The 16,677-nt window shown below is 49.3% G+C and overlaps 3 protein-coding genes across 5 annotated transcripts; 1 reads left to right on the forward strand and 2 right to left on the reverse strand.

Moving 5' to 3' along the window:
* Positions 1-1,379: 1,379 nt before the first annotated feature.
* LOC100828023 lies at positions 1,380-8,016 on the forward strand. Of its 3 annotated transcripts, XM_003558014.4 has the most exons (9): positions 1,380-1,624; positions 1,736-1,864; positions 2,389-2,622; positions 3,254-3,481; positions 3,657-3,770; positions 4,455-4,923; positions 5,251-5,288; positions 7,171-7,278; positions 7,382-8,016. In XM_003558014.4, exons 2-9 carry the CDS (start codon positions 1,781-1,783, stop codon positions 7,691-7,693), a joined length of 1,587 nt encoding a protein of 528 aa, XP_003558062.2. In that variant the 5' UTR covers positions 1,380-1,624; positions 1,736-1,780; the 3' UTR covers positions 7,694-8,016. The 3 variants fall into 3 exon arrangements, with proteins under 3 accessions (XP_003558062.2, XP_014752451.1, XP_003559352.1); XM_014896965.2 differs by lacking the exons at positions 7,171-7,278; positions 7,382-8,016 and having other exon boundaries at positions 1,742-1,864; positions 5,251-5,657; XM_003559304.4 differs by lacking the exons at positions 1,380-1,624; positions 1,736-1,864; positions 2,389-2,622; ... (2 more) ...; positions 4,455-4,923; positions 5,251-5,288 and adding an exon at positions 5,762-6,208.
* A 183-nt stretch (positions 8,017-8,199) lies between these two features.
* On the reverse strand, positions 8,200-10,193 carry LOC100830457 (60S ribosomal protein L14-1). Its single transcript, XM_003558022.4, has 5 exons — positions 10,035-10,193; positions 9,835-9,936; positions 8,751-8,880; positions 8,555-8,667; positions 8,200-8,461 (listed from the first exon to the last, which is right to left on the reverse strand). The coding sequence occupies exons 1-5, from the start codon at positions 10,035-10,037 to the stop codon at positions 8,405-8,407; spliced, it is 405 nt and encodes a 134-aa protein (XP_003558070.1). The 5' UTR covers positions 10,038-10,193; the 3' UTR covers positions 8,200-8,404.
* Positions 10,194-11,178: 985 nt separating this feature from the next.
* Positions 11,179-12,792, reverse strand: LOC100826170 (syntaxin-121). The gene has a single exon (XM_003558008.4). The coding sequence runs from the start codon at positions 12,417-12,419 to the stop codon at positions 11,463-11,465; it is 957 nt and encodes a 318-aa protein (XP_003558056.1). The 5' UTR covers positions 12,420-12,792; the 3' UTR covers positions 11,179-11,462.
* Between the last annotated feature and the right edge of the window lie 3,885 nt (positions 12,793-16,677).

A 16,677-nucleotide genomic window follows, 5' to 3' on the forward strand; every position in this document is an offset into this window, starting at 1 on the left:
ACGTCGGCCTAAAGACCAGGCTCAAAATCTCTCGGTCTCAGTCTCGCAGACCTAACCGGCTCAACCATCAGAGCGGAGGCGGCAGATCCTCCAGCTCGTGACCGGCAGAGGTGGCGACGACTCCTTCCTCCATCTCGCAACAGGCCACCTTTCCTCCAGCTCGCGACCAGCAGTGACGCCTCCGGTACTTCAATCATGTCTCGTATCTTTCTTTATGTTCATGGATTTGATCTTGTAAATGATTGGAGAGTTTTTTAATATGTTGTTATGCTAAAACCTTTAATTTTGGGTTATTTTTTTTGCAAAACGCTATTTGGCGCGCTATAGCACGCTATAGCGTCTATACCATCTGGAGTAGACCGGCGCTAATTGTCATAGATTTAAAACCATGGCTCTAAGGCTATCTCCAAGGGCACCCCTCGTATGCCCTCTATTTGTTCATTTGGAGGTCGCTGAACAACAATGCAACCCAACAAGGATTTTCATTTGTTCAAAAGTAGTCCACCTTCCCCATTTATTTCTCAAATTTCGGGAGAGAATAAGAGGCCCTCATTTATGCAAAACTTGTCCAATTGTCCTTTTGATCCACATGTCAAACACTCATGAGAAGAATAGACTGGAGTTCTTATTGGACAACATGATTTTTTTTCACCCCTATTTGTGTAAACACCATAAATGGACAAATGCCGAGAATAATTGGGAACTCACCCTTGAAGATGCCGTAACACCTGGATACACGAGTCACTTCGGTCAAGCAAGTGCTCACATTGAAATAATGACAATAAAATTTATTAAAGTTATAATAAAATTTATTAAAATGTTAATGATATATTAGTAATGGAATGACTATGTGATAACGAGAAAATAAAGGACACCACAACTTAACGAAGTTCTGACAATAAAGATCGATTCTACTACATCTTTGAATGCCCATCTCGTGAAAAAAAAGCTGTCACCGTAGGTGTCCTCGGATGAAAACACACACGTGAGGTCAAACCACAAATCTCGAATCAAATCACTGATCAATTCAGCATCCAAAGAACCGAGTTGACAAGATGCCATAAGTTTCCCTTTGAAGAGCACACCACATTACCATAAACTACAACGTTAACCCAGCATCATCACCTTGTTGCCCTAAAGGTAAAGCAAGAATCTTGTCTGAATCCCACAGGAAATAACTAAACAGAGATGCTCTTTCTGAAGAGAAATGCTCATTTCTGAAAGGTGAGAAACAGAAAGGGCTTTTGATTCCGACAAGGAGGCGCAGAAAGCAAAACGTGAGCTAAAGGCAAAGCGCAGCGCTGTTCCTTGCTCGCTTGCTCATTTATCTATTGTTATTTTATTTGTATCAGTTCTCGGTTTCGTCCCGCTGCCTGCGGCTGCCACACAAGCAAACAAGCAAGCGGGGCGGTCGGGCTGGGCAGCAATAATGCGCACAGGAGCGGCAGTAATGGCCGCGTGGTGCCACCACTGCCACTGCCAATAGCAGCGGCATTGCTGCGCTGCTGATGCTTCGAGCCCACACACCTCCCGGTTCCTTGCTCCCTCCCTTCCCCGCGAGCCTCCGAAATCTCGGCCCTCGGCGGCCCCGTTTCCGCCGGCTTCCGTTGGCCGCCGTGATCCGGTGATGCGCTTGTCCTCCGCCCATGTTGTTGGCGATTTCCTTATCCCTTCCTGTGAGGTTATGCGAGTCTGCGCTCGCGCTGACGAAGATTTTCTGGCATCTGGGTGGCAGTTGCAGACTTGCAGTTGCGGCGAGGGGAGGTGACGCGGCGGCACCATGAGGTGGCTCAAATCGTTGGTTGGGCTGAGGAAGGTGGAGAGGCAGCAGCGTCGCGAGGCGGATGGAGACGTCGAGCAAAAGGTGCGGGCTCTACCTCTACCTGTGATTCTGCGCTGCTTTTTGGTTTCATTTTGGGGTTCCTTTTGGTCTTTAAATTAGTGGATTTGGGTCCACTGATTTTGCCCGGTGGGTAGAACTGATGTGGAAGGATGATATTCGTGTCAAAATCAACAGTAATTTGATATATCGTGATGATTCACCCTTCACTAACTCAAGCTTGGAGATGGTACTTGTGTATGCATTGCTCTGTATAAGTTTCGATACCTGTTGCAGATCTGGGTGATAATATTAATATCCCGGTCATATTCTCTGGCTCTGCACCACTGACATGATTGGATTTTCAGGTGGTCAATTTCCCTTAATCTGTTGCTATGTAGACACAAAAACTTCGAATTGTTTAAGATAGATCATGGATGGATGTATTATAGTATTGTTATACCTTCCCTGATGATAAACACACGGGGAGACCATGTATTTTCTGCCACGCTGATGTGCTATGAGCATTTCCGTGTTTACTTATACCTTCTGAATTGGGAAAATTGCAGAAAGGGGATGTCTACCAGTTTCAGTGGCAGGATCAGCATTTCCAGGATAACGGTAGCCTTGTTATACCAGAAGAGTTTCCTGATGGAAATGGTCCATCAGAAGGCGATTGTGATGCGCCTTCGTGCTCAGGACCCGGATTCAGCTCGCTTAGTATGCCACTGCCTCAAACTGAAGAAGAGCTCAAAGAGATCTGGGCTGCTACAATTATTCAGACTGTGTTTAGAGCCTTCCTGGTATTTATGTTTCCTCTGTCGATTTATTCATTTTTCTAGTACGTTCAACTGCTGCTGAAAATTCTAAGCTCCAATCTCCAAGTAAACCTGCATCTTCATGTGTTTTGTTATATTCGAATGTCTTAATATCCATTTTGTATATAGAACCTGACTTTGTGCAGTCACTATGATGTACTGCGGTTGTCTTAACTCTTAACTTTCACGTGGTTTCAAATTCCAATAACTATAACACGCAGAACGATTATCCTATGCGATGATTATGCGGCATTTATTTTAGGACTATAGTTTGAGGTTTCAGTGTTTCTTTTTCTCAAATTTGCGTGCTTGTAGTTGGTAAAATAAAGTTTATCTTGCTTGGTGTAAAAGTAAAACACTTCATAATTTGGAAATGTTACACATGTGTAGTTTATGTCCATCCACATTGGTACTGTGCAACAATGGTCAGAAATCATAGGCTGGTTATTCAAGTATTAGTCCAAATCAAAATATTCTACTGACTAGCGTAAAAATGAAGCAAGTTTATATTGGAACAAAAGAGAGGCTGGAATGGATTCATGAATCTGCCATGATTGCTCAAAATATTTATTTCCTTATATAGTACTACAGTAAGTTAACTCACGGTCCTTTTCAGGCTAGGAGAGCCCGTCGAGCTTTAAAAGGACTGGTTAGGCTACAAGCCCTTGTAAGGGGTCATATAGTGAGAAAGCAAGCTGCAATAACACTCCGATGTATGCAAGCTTTGGTCAGGGTACAAGCCCGTGTTAGAGCAAGGCGAGTTCGTGTGGCCTTGGAAAACCAGTCAGATCAACAAGATAATGTAGAAGAGCAAGCGGATGATGCACATGTTCGAGAAATTGAGGTAAGCTGCATGACAATCTGCGAAATTCGGGGTCATAATTTGCAACACATCCTGTTAGAAGTTTCATAAGTTCCCATTAGAATTATGTTTTACCTTATCAGGAAATACATAGTGTGATAGTGCAGTCATTTGGCTTGAGTTGTTAACTTCCATTATTGCTTTACTTAATATGCAGGATGGGTGGTGTGATAGTATAGGGTCTGTGGAAGATATTCAAGCAAAACTGTTAAAGAGGCAGGAAGCAGCGGCCAAGCGTGAGCGAGCTATGGCCTACGCTCTTTCTCACCAGGTAACTTCATCAAACATTTTACATTAAGACATTACTCAACTATTATGCTGATAATAGTATGATATTTGAACCATGGATCTGAGTGAGTTATCATACTGCACCAATAAACGTCTTGCTCTGAACGTAGTACAGCATCTGGATATCTTCATGGTCATTTGGGGAGCTTGGTAGCTTGCTATTTTTGTGTAATTGAATGTGCTGTAATCTAGTCTTCAGTTTCTCAGCAACTATGGTTGCTCTTGTGGCATTCTGAGTGTTTCTTCCATGAATAACAGTCGAAATTATCCTTCTTTCCTTCCCTCGGAGTGAGCCTATTATCTGGCTGTTCATGTTTTCCTCATTATTGTGCTCCTATTGAATGGCTCTTATCTGTAATTGTATGATGTAGCTAATATCAGACCACTATTCAAATAGAAAAGGAAAACATGTATGCTTCAGTATTCCATCTGAAGGAGAGGTACATCCAATCTTCATAAATACAATTATCACCCATGCTGACTGTTTAAGATGACCGAGCTTCAGCATGTAGCAATTTTGGACACACATTAGCCTACCCTGTTGATGTTTGGCATACTTGCACACACTTGTGCAGGCGTACTTCAGTTGCTGATTGAACAGTGTATGAATAGGAGGGAAGCCTTTTAAAGCCCCAACACCTGAACTTTCCTTTTTCTCCTTTCGCAGTGGCAAGCAGGTTCAAGGCAACATGCAGCCATTACATCATATGAATTAGACAAGAACAGCTGGGGCTGGAATTGGCTAGAGAGATGGATGGCTGTTCGTCCTTGGGAGAGTCGGTTCCTGGGCACTTATGCAGCAGATGGAATTGCAATCGATACTGGAGCACAACACAGCGAGGGTATTGCAACCAAGGCTCCATACAAGAAACCTGTCAAGAAGCTGGCTTCAACTCTTCATCCAAACATGTTAAACCAGAAGGCCCGCCAGTCGAACTCAGAGGGAGGCTCCTCATGTAACCAGTCTGGTGGTTCGGCATCAGTTAAATCGAAACTGAAATTGCTACCCAGAGATGTTTCTGATGAAATTCCATCCGGTCCTTCAGGACTTGGTGTTAGGTGCATTAGTAATCCTAAAGAGAGGACCCGGCATTTAGATTTTAAGGGCAATAAGAGGTTCTCCTTGCCTGTGACTGGTAAGTCCAAACCTTGCATCAGCTGCATCTAGTGATTTTAGGACTTCTTCATTTGTTTTTCTGATAACCGGCATGAGCTTCTTTTAGCAGAAGCTGTTGCAAGATATTTATTTTGTCTCCTGCATCTACCAACACACAACAATCCAGAAGTTATAGTTTTATACTAGAAACTATCTGTTTCCTTCTTCAACTTGCTGACCTGAGATTTCTGCATCAAAATTTCTTTTCCAAGACGATGCATTGATTAAGTACGGAGATTTCTGCATCACCATTTACACAGCCGCTCAAAAGTTTCAGATTAACTCATTTGCTATTGACAATGAGCAGGTGTGGAAGCCGGCACACGCCTCACGAATAAACCTGCGGTTAACCGATCCCTCAAGGCTACCAAAGATCATGCCAGCTCCGTTCATCGGTTGCCCAAGACGGTTGAGCTGCAGACTTGACAAGCCATCCGGACCATCCGGCCTTCGCGGCCAGCTGCCAGCCATGGGGGCTGCACCATGGCACTCGATACATTGGCCACCTCATGAGAGGTTAATATTGCCTGTATTTTTAGCTAGAACCAAGTATGGAGTAACATTTTCTGAAGCTTTGTATTTTTGACTTGTGTGTGTATCTATGTACATTTTTTTCTCTGAGATCACACATGTACTTTTTGTTAGGGGAGACCGGTGTATGTGCTCCTCCCCCATTGAAATTGAAATTGTTGGGCCATGGTTTTCTGAAGGATATATTTGGTGCATTGGTCCTGTTACATGTGGCCCATGAGGAGAAGCTAGGCCTTAGCCCAACAAGAAAGCCAGCTCTATTTTAGACTAGCTTTATTCCTTGCCTCCCCGGGACGCGTTTCCTTCAATCCTTCGTGAACTGCAAAAGAAACCGAGCCAGCCAGAGCCCTCTCGTCAACGACTTCGTCGCGCCCGAGGCCAAGCGCGCCCCCAAAAAATTCCACGTTATGGCGGCGAAGACGTCGAGGTGGGCGGCGTCCGTCGTGGCCGCGGTCGTCCTTCTCGCGGCCGCGGCGTCTTCCGCGGAAGCCAGGGGCGACGGCAACGGCGTGTACGAGCCGTGCGCGGACGCGACGGTGCAGCGCGGCGACGGGTTCACCTTCGGGGTGGCCTTCTCGTCGCGCGACTCCTTCTTCTCCGGCGACGTGCAGCTCTCCCCCTGCGACAGCCGCCTCAACCTGCAGTCCCGCGCCCCCCTCGCGCTCTTCCGCCCCATGGTCGACGAGATTTCGCTCCTCACCATCAACGCCTCCGGCGGCACCGCCTTCGACCCGGTAATACTAAGGCCAACCCCCTTGCCGAACCTTACTCCTCCCGAAACCTCCCGGATTTCGCGTTTGATTGGAACTCTTGTGTGAGATGGCGTATGGCATAAAATCGATTGGATGAACCCTAATCGATCGATCCAACGATTGCGCATTTGCGCCTCAGGAAACAGTAGTTTGGCACAACGGGATTGTCTTCTAGTTCTCGTTTTCCACATAGAAAAAAATCAATGATATTGCTTGCAAGTAAGAATATAATGAATTAAGCTTGCCATCATGCAGTATATTTTTTAGCGGAACCAAACGCCGACTTGTCAGTTAGTGTGTGAGGGATAAAAGAAATTGTTAGAAGCATCGGTGATCACACCCTGCTTGGGGACGTGTTTAAGCCAAAAAATTGGGGAGCTGGACAGTGTCCCACAATCACGTTGAGACAAGCGACAGCACCATGTTTGGACCCATTGGAGGCGGGACTCGCATAGGGTAGATCCGCAGATGGCGTTCTCTGTGTTTTCTGTGGCCCAACCCAAGTGCTCAGTTATTGGTTTTGCTGGTGCAATTTCGTCCGAAGTTAAATTGGCTGTGATGTCCCCTCAAGGTTGGAATTTTTTAACCTTGATTAGGGAAGAAATTGTTTGTAGGCAGCACTCCATTGGTCCCAGCATTTGTTGCCAATTTGAGTAACTATGATGAACAAAAACGGCTGTAGGAAATACTGAAAGCTTGTGTCGTGAGCACTGCAAGATTGTAAATAATTGCAGAGACATTGCAGTACTAGATGACAACCTGCAGCGTCGATCTTTTATCTGTGATTATCTATCTGCAGAAGAACTGGACAGTAGCTTGCATGGTTCAATCATGAGACACTCCGGAACTTTTATGTAGATAGGTGTACATATAAGATGCATTTATTTACTGCTCTGAGCTTAAAATCCTTGGTTTTAACTTACAGTTCTTTCACTCTGTCCCAGGCATCTGCTGGTGGATACATGGTAGCTTTTGCCGGGAGGAAATACGCGGCAAGGTCGCCTCCTGTTTTCGTCAGCAACAGCTCATACACAGTAACTGGTTTCACCCTGGTGCGCCCCATAAACCTTAGCCTGTATACTCAAATCACACGCTCACTCACAAAGCCCAGCACTGATGATCATTTGCTCAACTGAATTCTCCATATGCCTCCAGGTCCTCGAGTTCCAGAAAGGCATACTACAGAACTTCTTCTGGAAGACCGACGGCTGCTCGTCGTGCTCCGGGCAATCTGATTTCGCCTGCGTCGACCAGAGCTGCGCGATCAAGACGTCGAGCTGCAAAGGCAACGGCGCCGGGCAGGTGGACTGCAGCCCTGGGATACAGCTCGCCTTCTCCGGCACCGACAAGCACGAGGAGGTGCTCAACTCGTGGTACGAGGTGTCGAAGCTGCGGCAGTACTCTCTCTTCGGCCTCTTCTCCAACTTGAAGAACTCTCTCACGAATCAGTTCAGCCAGTTCTTCTAGCCATGTTCCCATGCCCCCCGGCCATCTTCCTCTACAACGTACAGCACCGTAAGGAAGGGGCAGGCGACATTCATATACATGTGTATCCTCCCTCCTCTGCAACGTACAGCATCATCTCAAGGTAGGGGCAGGCGACCTTTGTAGCATTTGGAGGCACAGGCAGTCAACATTCGTGTACATGTGTATGTTTTTTTTCATGTTACCGTTACGATTATGCCGAATAGAGACAATAAATGACAATTTATGCCTATAGTGTGAGCTAATGTATTTTGTGTCAGCTGTGTCAGCTGTATGTAACGCAAGCTTTCGATGGTTCGACTTAAGCAGTAGCCAAGAGCAATTTTGTCAACAAAAGTTAGTGTTCTGGCTGCCAAGTAACACTCTTGACAAGATATGCTTCCTAATGAAACAGGACTCCTGGAGATGACAATGAATTTATCATCATCCATTAGTACTTTGATACAACTACTATTTTACTAACGTAGCAAAACGGAAGCAAGCAAGCAAACAGAAATACATAATTTTGCAAGACAAGAAATATAGATACGAGATTTCAGCACACTGCATCGCAGATTCTTAAGAATTCTGGCAAAATCACTAAACACTGCAATGTAACAAAGTTTTTATAAGATCCAGATAACAATACTAAAGGATTCTGGGACATCGAAACATTGCTGATCAAAATCTCAACAGGCCAGCCAACAAAGTCATCTAAGCAGCAACCTCCTTTTTAAGCTTAGCAAGCTCTTGCCTGATAGCTCCTCCTCTCTGTACATACAGCAACCATAACGTTAGTACAGTGTACAAGCAGTGGAACATGGAAATTAGATATTCAAGAATATATATTTTTGTGTATCTTACCTTGATCTTGGCCAACATGACCTTAAACCTGTCGAAGTCATTGAGGGATGCTCTCCTCTTCTGGACAATTAGCTTCTTGCCCCATGAGCTATTTTCCCATTTGTTCTTAACATCTGAAACCAGGAAGCCATTAATTTAAACAGCCATCTTAAAATATAAGTGGAGTTGACAAACGGTTCCCGGAATAGTTACTCACCAGCTTCCTCCATTGCCTTAATCAAAGTTGCCTTCTTGGGCACACGCTTGATATCGATCTTGATATCTGTCAGAGAAAGGCGCTTGAAGTTGATCTGGCAACGGACCATATCAGGTGCGTCGATGAGTGCCTGATCTCACAAAGGCATTGGTCACTTTCAGAAACACAATCCACCAATAGAACCAAAATGTTAACACATAAATATGCAAACACAGCAGACAGCACAGAAAATATTGCATCAATATCATAAATTGCAAAAAAGAAGGTAATGCTGGATATACAAAAGACAAAGAAAAGAGTAGGAAAACTGGAAACATAAGCAAGCCAACCTAGTAAAACATGAACAATAACGGCAAATTCCACAGCTACCCTGTAGTGCAGAAACTATATGCACAATAATTTGGAATAACTGAAACAACAAGTGCTCAGATTACTGTAGATGAATCTTTTGCAAGGAAGAGATAACCAATAATAATCAGGGATCCATATACAGGCACAGTAGCATATCTCGCTGTTTGATTACTGTAAATCATCAGACATTTAGGTAAGTCACAAATCCGAAATAAACTTCCACAAACAGCAAGAATCATGCAACAAAACACAGGCTGTGATCAGCTTGATAGATGTAGGCTACTTAATATTAAGAAACCTGTAACTCATGAGACAAGTCCAACACACTTGACATAATAACACCATGAACAATGTACTGACCAATCAAACGTCAAAACGAAGGGGCATAAAAGAACACTGCATCATCAATTTCGTATTAAAATGGTTTTAGAAGGAGAGTCATATTTGCAACCTATGTAAGGGGTTTCTAGAAGGCAGACCGCAAACAAGTTATGGACAAAATGCAACAGTAATTTATCTACCAAAAGATACACTGCGATACGCCGATACCAGCGCAGTAATCACGATGAGACGTTCTAAGACGACCACTTGATCAGCTAAAATCTAAAGCGCGACAGGAAGGCTAAACAACCTTTTCATGGAACCGACGCACGATCTGAACCCCAAAAGCCACGCATACTCACACACATCAGCCAAACGAACAACAAGGAGTGGGGAGGGAGATCTAGCTGACCCTGTTCTGGTCGACGACGTCGACGATGACGACGAGGCGGCCGTAGTCCTTGCCGTAGTTCACCAGGGCCACCCGCCCGATCTCGACAAACCTCTTGAACGGCTGCACAAGCACGACAACACCAAGGCACGCATCGTCATAAGCTAACACCAACAGCGAGGGAGATAAGAGAAGAAACGCCTCGCGGCGGCCATACGTACCATCTTCGACGGCGGAGGCGGAGGCGGAGGCGCTAAGCGGGAGCGAGGTAGTCGGGGAGGCGGCGGGGTGCGGCTAGAGAGGTGTGGGGTGAAGATATCGCAGATCTATATAGCCAAGGCGGGCGGTTGTACCCGAGCCGGCGGATCCTGGGGGTCGGGGGCTCCTGGTCGTCCGATCTAGGTTAGAGTGGTGGAGAGGATTCTGTTTGGGCTTTTGGGGCGTTCGGCTGGGAAATTGGGCTCATTCTGCGTGGACTCAGTTGACGAATCCATTGCTCGGATGGGAAATCGGGCCCATTTCTTCAAGGAGAAAATTAACCTTGAGGCCTTATTTTCAAGGAAGAGGTTAACCTTCCGGCCTCTGTATATCGTATTGGTCCTATGATTCAAAATGCTAAAAATACAAGCCCTGGCAGCCAAAACTTGAAATTCTAGTGATATTTTTGCCGTCCTTTTCAGAATATAAAAGTTGTTTTCTCTTCAGGCCAACAATTTTGGGCCATTATATACTCTCAATATGGCTTTCTCATGATGGCTCCATTTTTGGGTCTTGTTTATATTTTTCTAATCATCCATATGTTGTAACGTCCCTATTGGATTTTCTAGAATACATCTCTATTGGATTTATTCGTACAATTATCATGTCGGGTACATGCGTGCTTCCTTGGTGGCTCCACCTTGCAACCGTTATACTCCGCCAAGGCTTATTCTCTATGCGTGAGCTCCGATGGTCCATTGCGTTTTCACAAAAGAAACAAAGGACTGCCTGCTACCTCTGTTCTTAAATATAGAAGAATCTAGTTTCTTCTAAATCAAACTTATTAAATTTTGATCAAATTAATAGAAAAATATACTCCTACCTCTGTTTCTAAATATAAAAAATCATATCTTTATCATAAATCATTGTTTTTAAAGTTTCTAAATACAAAAAAGTCATATTTTTGTCCTAAGTTATGTTTTTAAAGTCGGACCGTACTTATAGAAAAATGTATCAAATTTGGAACCCTCAAAATCCTTTCGGCTAGTCGTAGCGCTTGTTGCGGTCGCTAGATGGATCAAAAACCTATTTGTATTTTTACTTTTTTGTATTATTTATGATTATTGATATATAGTATATCGGTGGACCTCTTCGGGAAAAGAAACATCATAACGAACGGCAAAGGAAGGTGTGCATTTGCAGGCTGGACGAACCGCGCCGGTACATCAGTTTCGACCAGGTCCAAGTTTGCTCACCCGTCACACACCTTTCAAAGTCCATCCCAATCTAACCCAACTGCATAATTACAACAAGAATCGCCGAAAAGTATAATCAGGTGGATCAACGAACCATGTATATTACTAATCTTTACAACAGCGACGGAGACGGAGCAAAAAAAAAATCGAACACGGACAACCAGAATCGATCACGGATCACGGCCGACGCGGCTGCTACTGCTGCGGCTGGTTGCTGTTGTTGCTGCTGCTGCTGTTCTTGGTGTTCTTGAGCACGATGGGGATGACGATGACGAGTATGATGACTAACAGGATGCCGATGGCGATGAACTTCCACTTCCGGGAGCTCTTCTGGTGCTTGCGCGCCACCTGCAGCTGCTCGCGGCCGCGGTCGACGAAGGACCTTGCCCGGCCGACGTGTCCCTCGATGTCGTCGAGCTGCTCCCCCTGCGCCGCCACGAGCACGGCCATGTCGTTGAACACCTGGTGGAGCTCCAGCAGGCTGCGCTCCAGGTCGGCCACGGCGCCGTGCCGCTCCTGGATCTCGGCCACCACGCCCATGACCTCGCCGCGCCCTTGCCCCTGCTCCGCGATGGCGCGCTGCAGGAACCGCTCCCCTTCGCCCGTCTCCGCCAGCGTGTCCAGCGTCGCCTCGTCCGGCTGGGCGCCCGTGACGGTGAAGTAGCGGCGGGCCACGGTGTCGCGGTACTCGGAGCTGACGCGGGCGCGGAGCGCCGAGAAGGACTCCATGGAGTCGCGGAGCTTCTTGCGGAGGCCGGCGACGACGGAGGTGCGGGTGCGGTCGGTGGAGGTTCCGGGCCCGCAGCCGGGGACGGAGCGGTTGGCGGCGTTGGCGCGGTCGAGGGACTCGAGGCGTAGCTTGACGACCTTGGCCTTCTTGATGGCGGCGGCGGCGTCGGCGTCCATGCGCGCCCGGAGCGCGCGCACGGCGGAGGCGTCGTGGAGGGATTTCCCCGACTCGTTGCCGTCGTGGAGGGAGCGCTGGATCCGGTCCAGGTCGCGGAGGTCGTCCTTGATGGACTCCACGTCCTCGAAGAACTTGTCCAGGCTCGCCCCCGCCGCCGCGCCCGGCGGCGCCGACATCTCCACCCCGCCGGACTCCAGGTCCCCGTCGCCCGCGCGCTTCCACGAGCTCGAGAAGAGGTTGTTCATGGCCGGCCCCGCAGCAGGATCGCAACACGGCTCCTTCTTCCTCCTCGATCTCCTCGCTGAATCAAACTAAAACTAAACCGGTGGCGGCTTCTGCTCTGTTTCTTGGATCGGGAGAAAGGCGGGGGTGGCAGCAGTAGTTAAGTGGGATCGGGACGCGGAGTTGAAGTGGTCGTGACTACTCTCTTTCTCTTGTACGAGAGGATTTAGAGGAAGGTGGGAGGAAGGAGACGACGACCGAGACGCCACCAAGTAGAAGTAGAAGTGGAAAGAAATGTGGAATGGCTTCGCCTCCAGGTGCGTTCTCGGCTTCCCACGCGGTGGCGTGCACAGCCGTCGGCCTGTCCATTTCCGGAAATCTTCCAGCTGCAATGCAACCTAACCGCGCCACAGAATCATTCGTGTGCAAAGGGATTCCCGTTCCGTTCTTCCTTCGTGCATCGCGGCGGTTCTGCGTCCGGCTTTGCCCCGGATGAAATCGAGTGAGAGTAAAAGAAAAGGAAAATCGCGTGGCGGCGGTCAGTTCCATCCCTGGCTGAAATCACCCGGCCGTCTCCTGAAGACGGATGATTGTGCGAGTAATAGACTGCAATCGTGATCGTAAAGGTTGGTCGCGTTTGACCGGATCGATCGAAGCGGGAGCACGTGTCCAGCATTGACTGACGCGCGTTAAGAAAAATGGAAAATTATCGCCACAGCATTACAAATGGAAAATATGGAAGCCGGAAGGGGAACGATTTTAATACGCCCAACTGATGGACAGGTCGCTGATCACAGCGAATACTTATCAGCAGGCAGCAGCCAAGCATGTGGCTTAGCACTGACCACTGGCACTGGCTGGACCCAATCACCCAACCACGGTTCATCCAGCCCAATTCAACTTTTGCATATATATACTCCGCAAGAGCATTTCCACTCGCCCCCCAAAAGCTCCCTAAACGGGCTTAGAGGGAGCCGGCGCCTAAAAACCCACCCAACCGGCCTCCCCAATTTGTTTTTTTAGCCGGCGTAGGCTGAAACCAAAAGGCAATGCGGGCCACACCTGGCGGCGGGATAATCCAAATTTCCCTCCAAATTTCGGCGGCTACCCCATTTCCCTCCACTCCCCCCGCTCTGGGCGTCAAGTCCCACCGTTTCCCCCCATTCTCGCCACCGACACCACCTCAAAGCGCCTCGCCGACACCGTCGCTGCTCCAAGAAAAACCATGGCACTGAAGAGGTATGCAGTGCCTCGTTGCACTCTGGCCGGGGACGCAACGGCGAAGAAACCCAAGGAAAAGGAGCGACCGCCTGAGATTAGCAACGCCGACTGGGCGGCGGATGTTACCCGCCGCAACATCGAGAGCGCCTCCCGCCGTGAACGGGAGAGGAGGGCCAAGGAGAGGAACGCCGACCTAACCCGGCAGATGGAGGCGCAGAGGGTCGCGGCCTCGGCGCATATGGCGGCACAGAGGGGCGGGGCCGCAGCCTCGGCGCAGATGGCTGGCATTCCGGTGCCGCGGCCACCCTCCGGCCAGCACTGGAGCAGCTGCAGCCAAGTGAGCTCGTCGTCGTCGTCCCCGTCGCCGGCGGGCATATCGCTGGTGTCGCCCCACATGCCCCATTACCACCAGGGGAATGCCACACCGTCCCTCTCGCTGTTCTCGCCGGACTACCCCGACACCGACCCCCTTGGCGGCTTCAACCCCAACACCTTCGCCACGGATCCCCTCGGTGGTTTCAACCCCAACTTCGCCTCACCTCCTCTGTGGCGGGGGCCTCTCTCCTACGGCGGTTCATCGCCGTCCGCCTCCTTCCAGCAGTTCCCCGCCGGCTGCAGCCAGCCCGTGCCCAACCTGTTCGGCGGCATGTCGCAAGGTGACTCCATCATGGCCGACATGATCAACCACAGCTCCCAGCACGCCCACTACACCTACACCCAAGAAGAGGAGCCTTACGCCGCCGAGGACATCGAAGAGCGAGAAGAATGGGCCGACGGGACAGAGGAGCCCGTCGTCGCCGCGCCGAAGGGGAAGAAGAAGGGTGCGCAAGAAGAAGAAGGGCGGCGGCGGAGGCCGAGGCCCCAAATGGACCGCCAAGGAAGACGAGTGCCTCGCCGAAGCTTGGAAGGTCGTGAGCTTGGATCCCTTCACCGGCGCGAATCAATCCGGCGACACCTATTGGCGGCGTGTGAAGACGGCGTATGATGAGTGCCGGGTCATCATCCGGGAGTTCGCGTCGGTGACCCACGATCGCAACGAGTCCGGCTTGTCGCACCGGCGTGCAAATGATCCAACGAGCGTGCAACAAGTGGCATGGCATTCAAGAAGAGGCGCGCCGGCGACCCGCAAGCGGCATCAGCGCCCATGATCAGGTAAGCCGGCGCCATCATTGAACTTTTTGTCGCCGATTTTACATTTGACGCCCGATCTTGTAGATGGTCGCCACGTTCACCGCCTTCCGAGACGACGCCGACGACGCCGACTTCAAGTTCATCCACGTCTTTGCCCGAATTGAGACGTGCGACAAGTGGATGTAGACGCGTGCCGGCCTCACCAAGACCAGCACCTTCTACCCGAAAGCCGCTCCTCCGGCGGCAGCGGAAGGCCGGCCCATCGGCCACAAGAAGGCAAAGGCAATGAGGGATGCCGCGCCGGCCACGGAGTGCCTGTACACATGCAACGAGAAGTGCATGTCCGCCGCCGCCGCACAAGCCGCGAAGAGGGACGAGCTCGCCGCCAAGAGGGAGGCTGTCACGGCGTCACGGTGGGCGATGGTGATCAAGAAGCAAGACGACAAGTTTGAGATCCTCAAGGCGAATGTCGCGGCAAAGAAGAGGCGGGAGGACTTGTTGATCTTGACATGCGATACCACCGGCATGGACAATGAGGTGAAGGTGTGGTACGACGGCCATCGCAGGCTCATTTTGGCCGAAGCAAGAGCGCCGGCGTCGGCGCCCCAAACAGCGTCAACGGCCACCTCTACTCCATCGGCGCCCTCACCGCCCGACACCGCAACTCCGGCCACTTCTACACCACCTGCGGGCACGGAAGAGCCATCAGCGCTGGCGGAAGACGAAGGGGCCGAGTGATATCATTTTTATAAAAGTTTGATGTTATTTTGATCGCCGAAACTTGTGATGAACTTTGACGATTTCGTGATTTGGGCCGGCCTGTGAAATGGCGGCAATACTTTGTTTGAATTGTATTTTTTTTTTTGGAAGAAGGGAGGGGACGATGTTTAGGGGGTGCGGCTGGGTCGCGGGTAACCCTCAAACGAAGAGGGTGCGCCGGCGCCCTTCCAAATGACCTAGCGCCGGAGGCGAAATGTGGGGGGTCGAGTGGAGTTCCTCTAAACCCCTCTGATGAGATCACCCGGCCGTCTCCAAAACACCGAGCAGAGTAGCAGACCATCACCATCATACGGTTGGTCGTGTCAGGACCCGATCGATGAAAATGAGAGCACGTGTCCAGATGCTTGACCGACGCACATGAAGAGAAAAGAAATGTTTCTAGCTCATCAGGCCAAAGTGCAGGAGAGAAGCACCTGCATACCTACAACGTGGCTGCTGAGGATCAGCGAACCTGCCTGGTTGACCTGGGCTTTGTTTTCATGAACTGGAAGGGAACCAGTCGACGAGCTAGTCTTCCTGTGAATCTTACCGACGATAGAGTATGGCCAACGTACCGGCGCTGATCGGATCGCACGTACTATGTCCGTTTCCGGTTGTAAGCGGAACGGATGGACGCGCGGGCTTTGCGTTTGGAGGAGATGAGTTTACATGATCGTGACGGGGACGCAACCTACAGAAGAAACAAAGTTGCCACATTTGTTTTATGGTTCTGGAACTTGCAGGCTCCAGCTTTCCATGTGATCTGGATTCATAATCAGGGGCTTGAAGTCCCAAGTCCCAGTGACGCATAACAAGGAAGGCACTGCCATGTTCCTCCGCTTGTTTAGGCAGATCCCGGTAAAAAAAAAATGGTCGTCTGGTTCGAGATGCCACTGGAGAGCTGCCCGCTCGTCAACCAATGAACCAAGGCGGCGCCGTGCCAGTAGGATTATTTGGTTGTCCGCGAGCTTCTGTAATGACGCCAAATTCAGCATACAGAAACAACATATATGCTGTTAATAGGTGCACTTGCGAACGAGCAGTGCCAAATGGAATCAGATTAGCAAGAAACGGAGCTCAACTTGGCCCTCACGTCTGGTCATATTGTTCTGACATAAGTAAAGGATGGGGTTTTTGTTCCCTCGTGTAGTCGTGTTTCGATGTCCTCAC

Source organism: Brachypodium distachyon, chromosome 1 (genome assembly GCF_000005505.3).
Source record: "Brachypodium distachyon strain Bd21 chromosome 1, Brachypodium_distachyon_v3.0, whole genome shotgun sequence".
NCBI lineage: Eukaryota > Viridiplantae > Streptophyta > Magnoliopsida > Poales > Poaceae > Brachypodium > Brachypodium distachyon.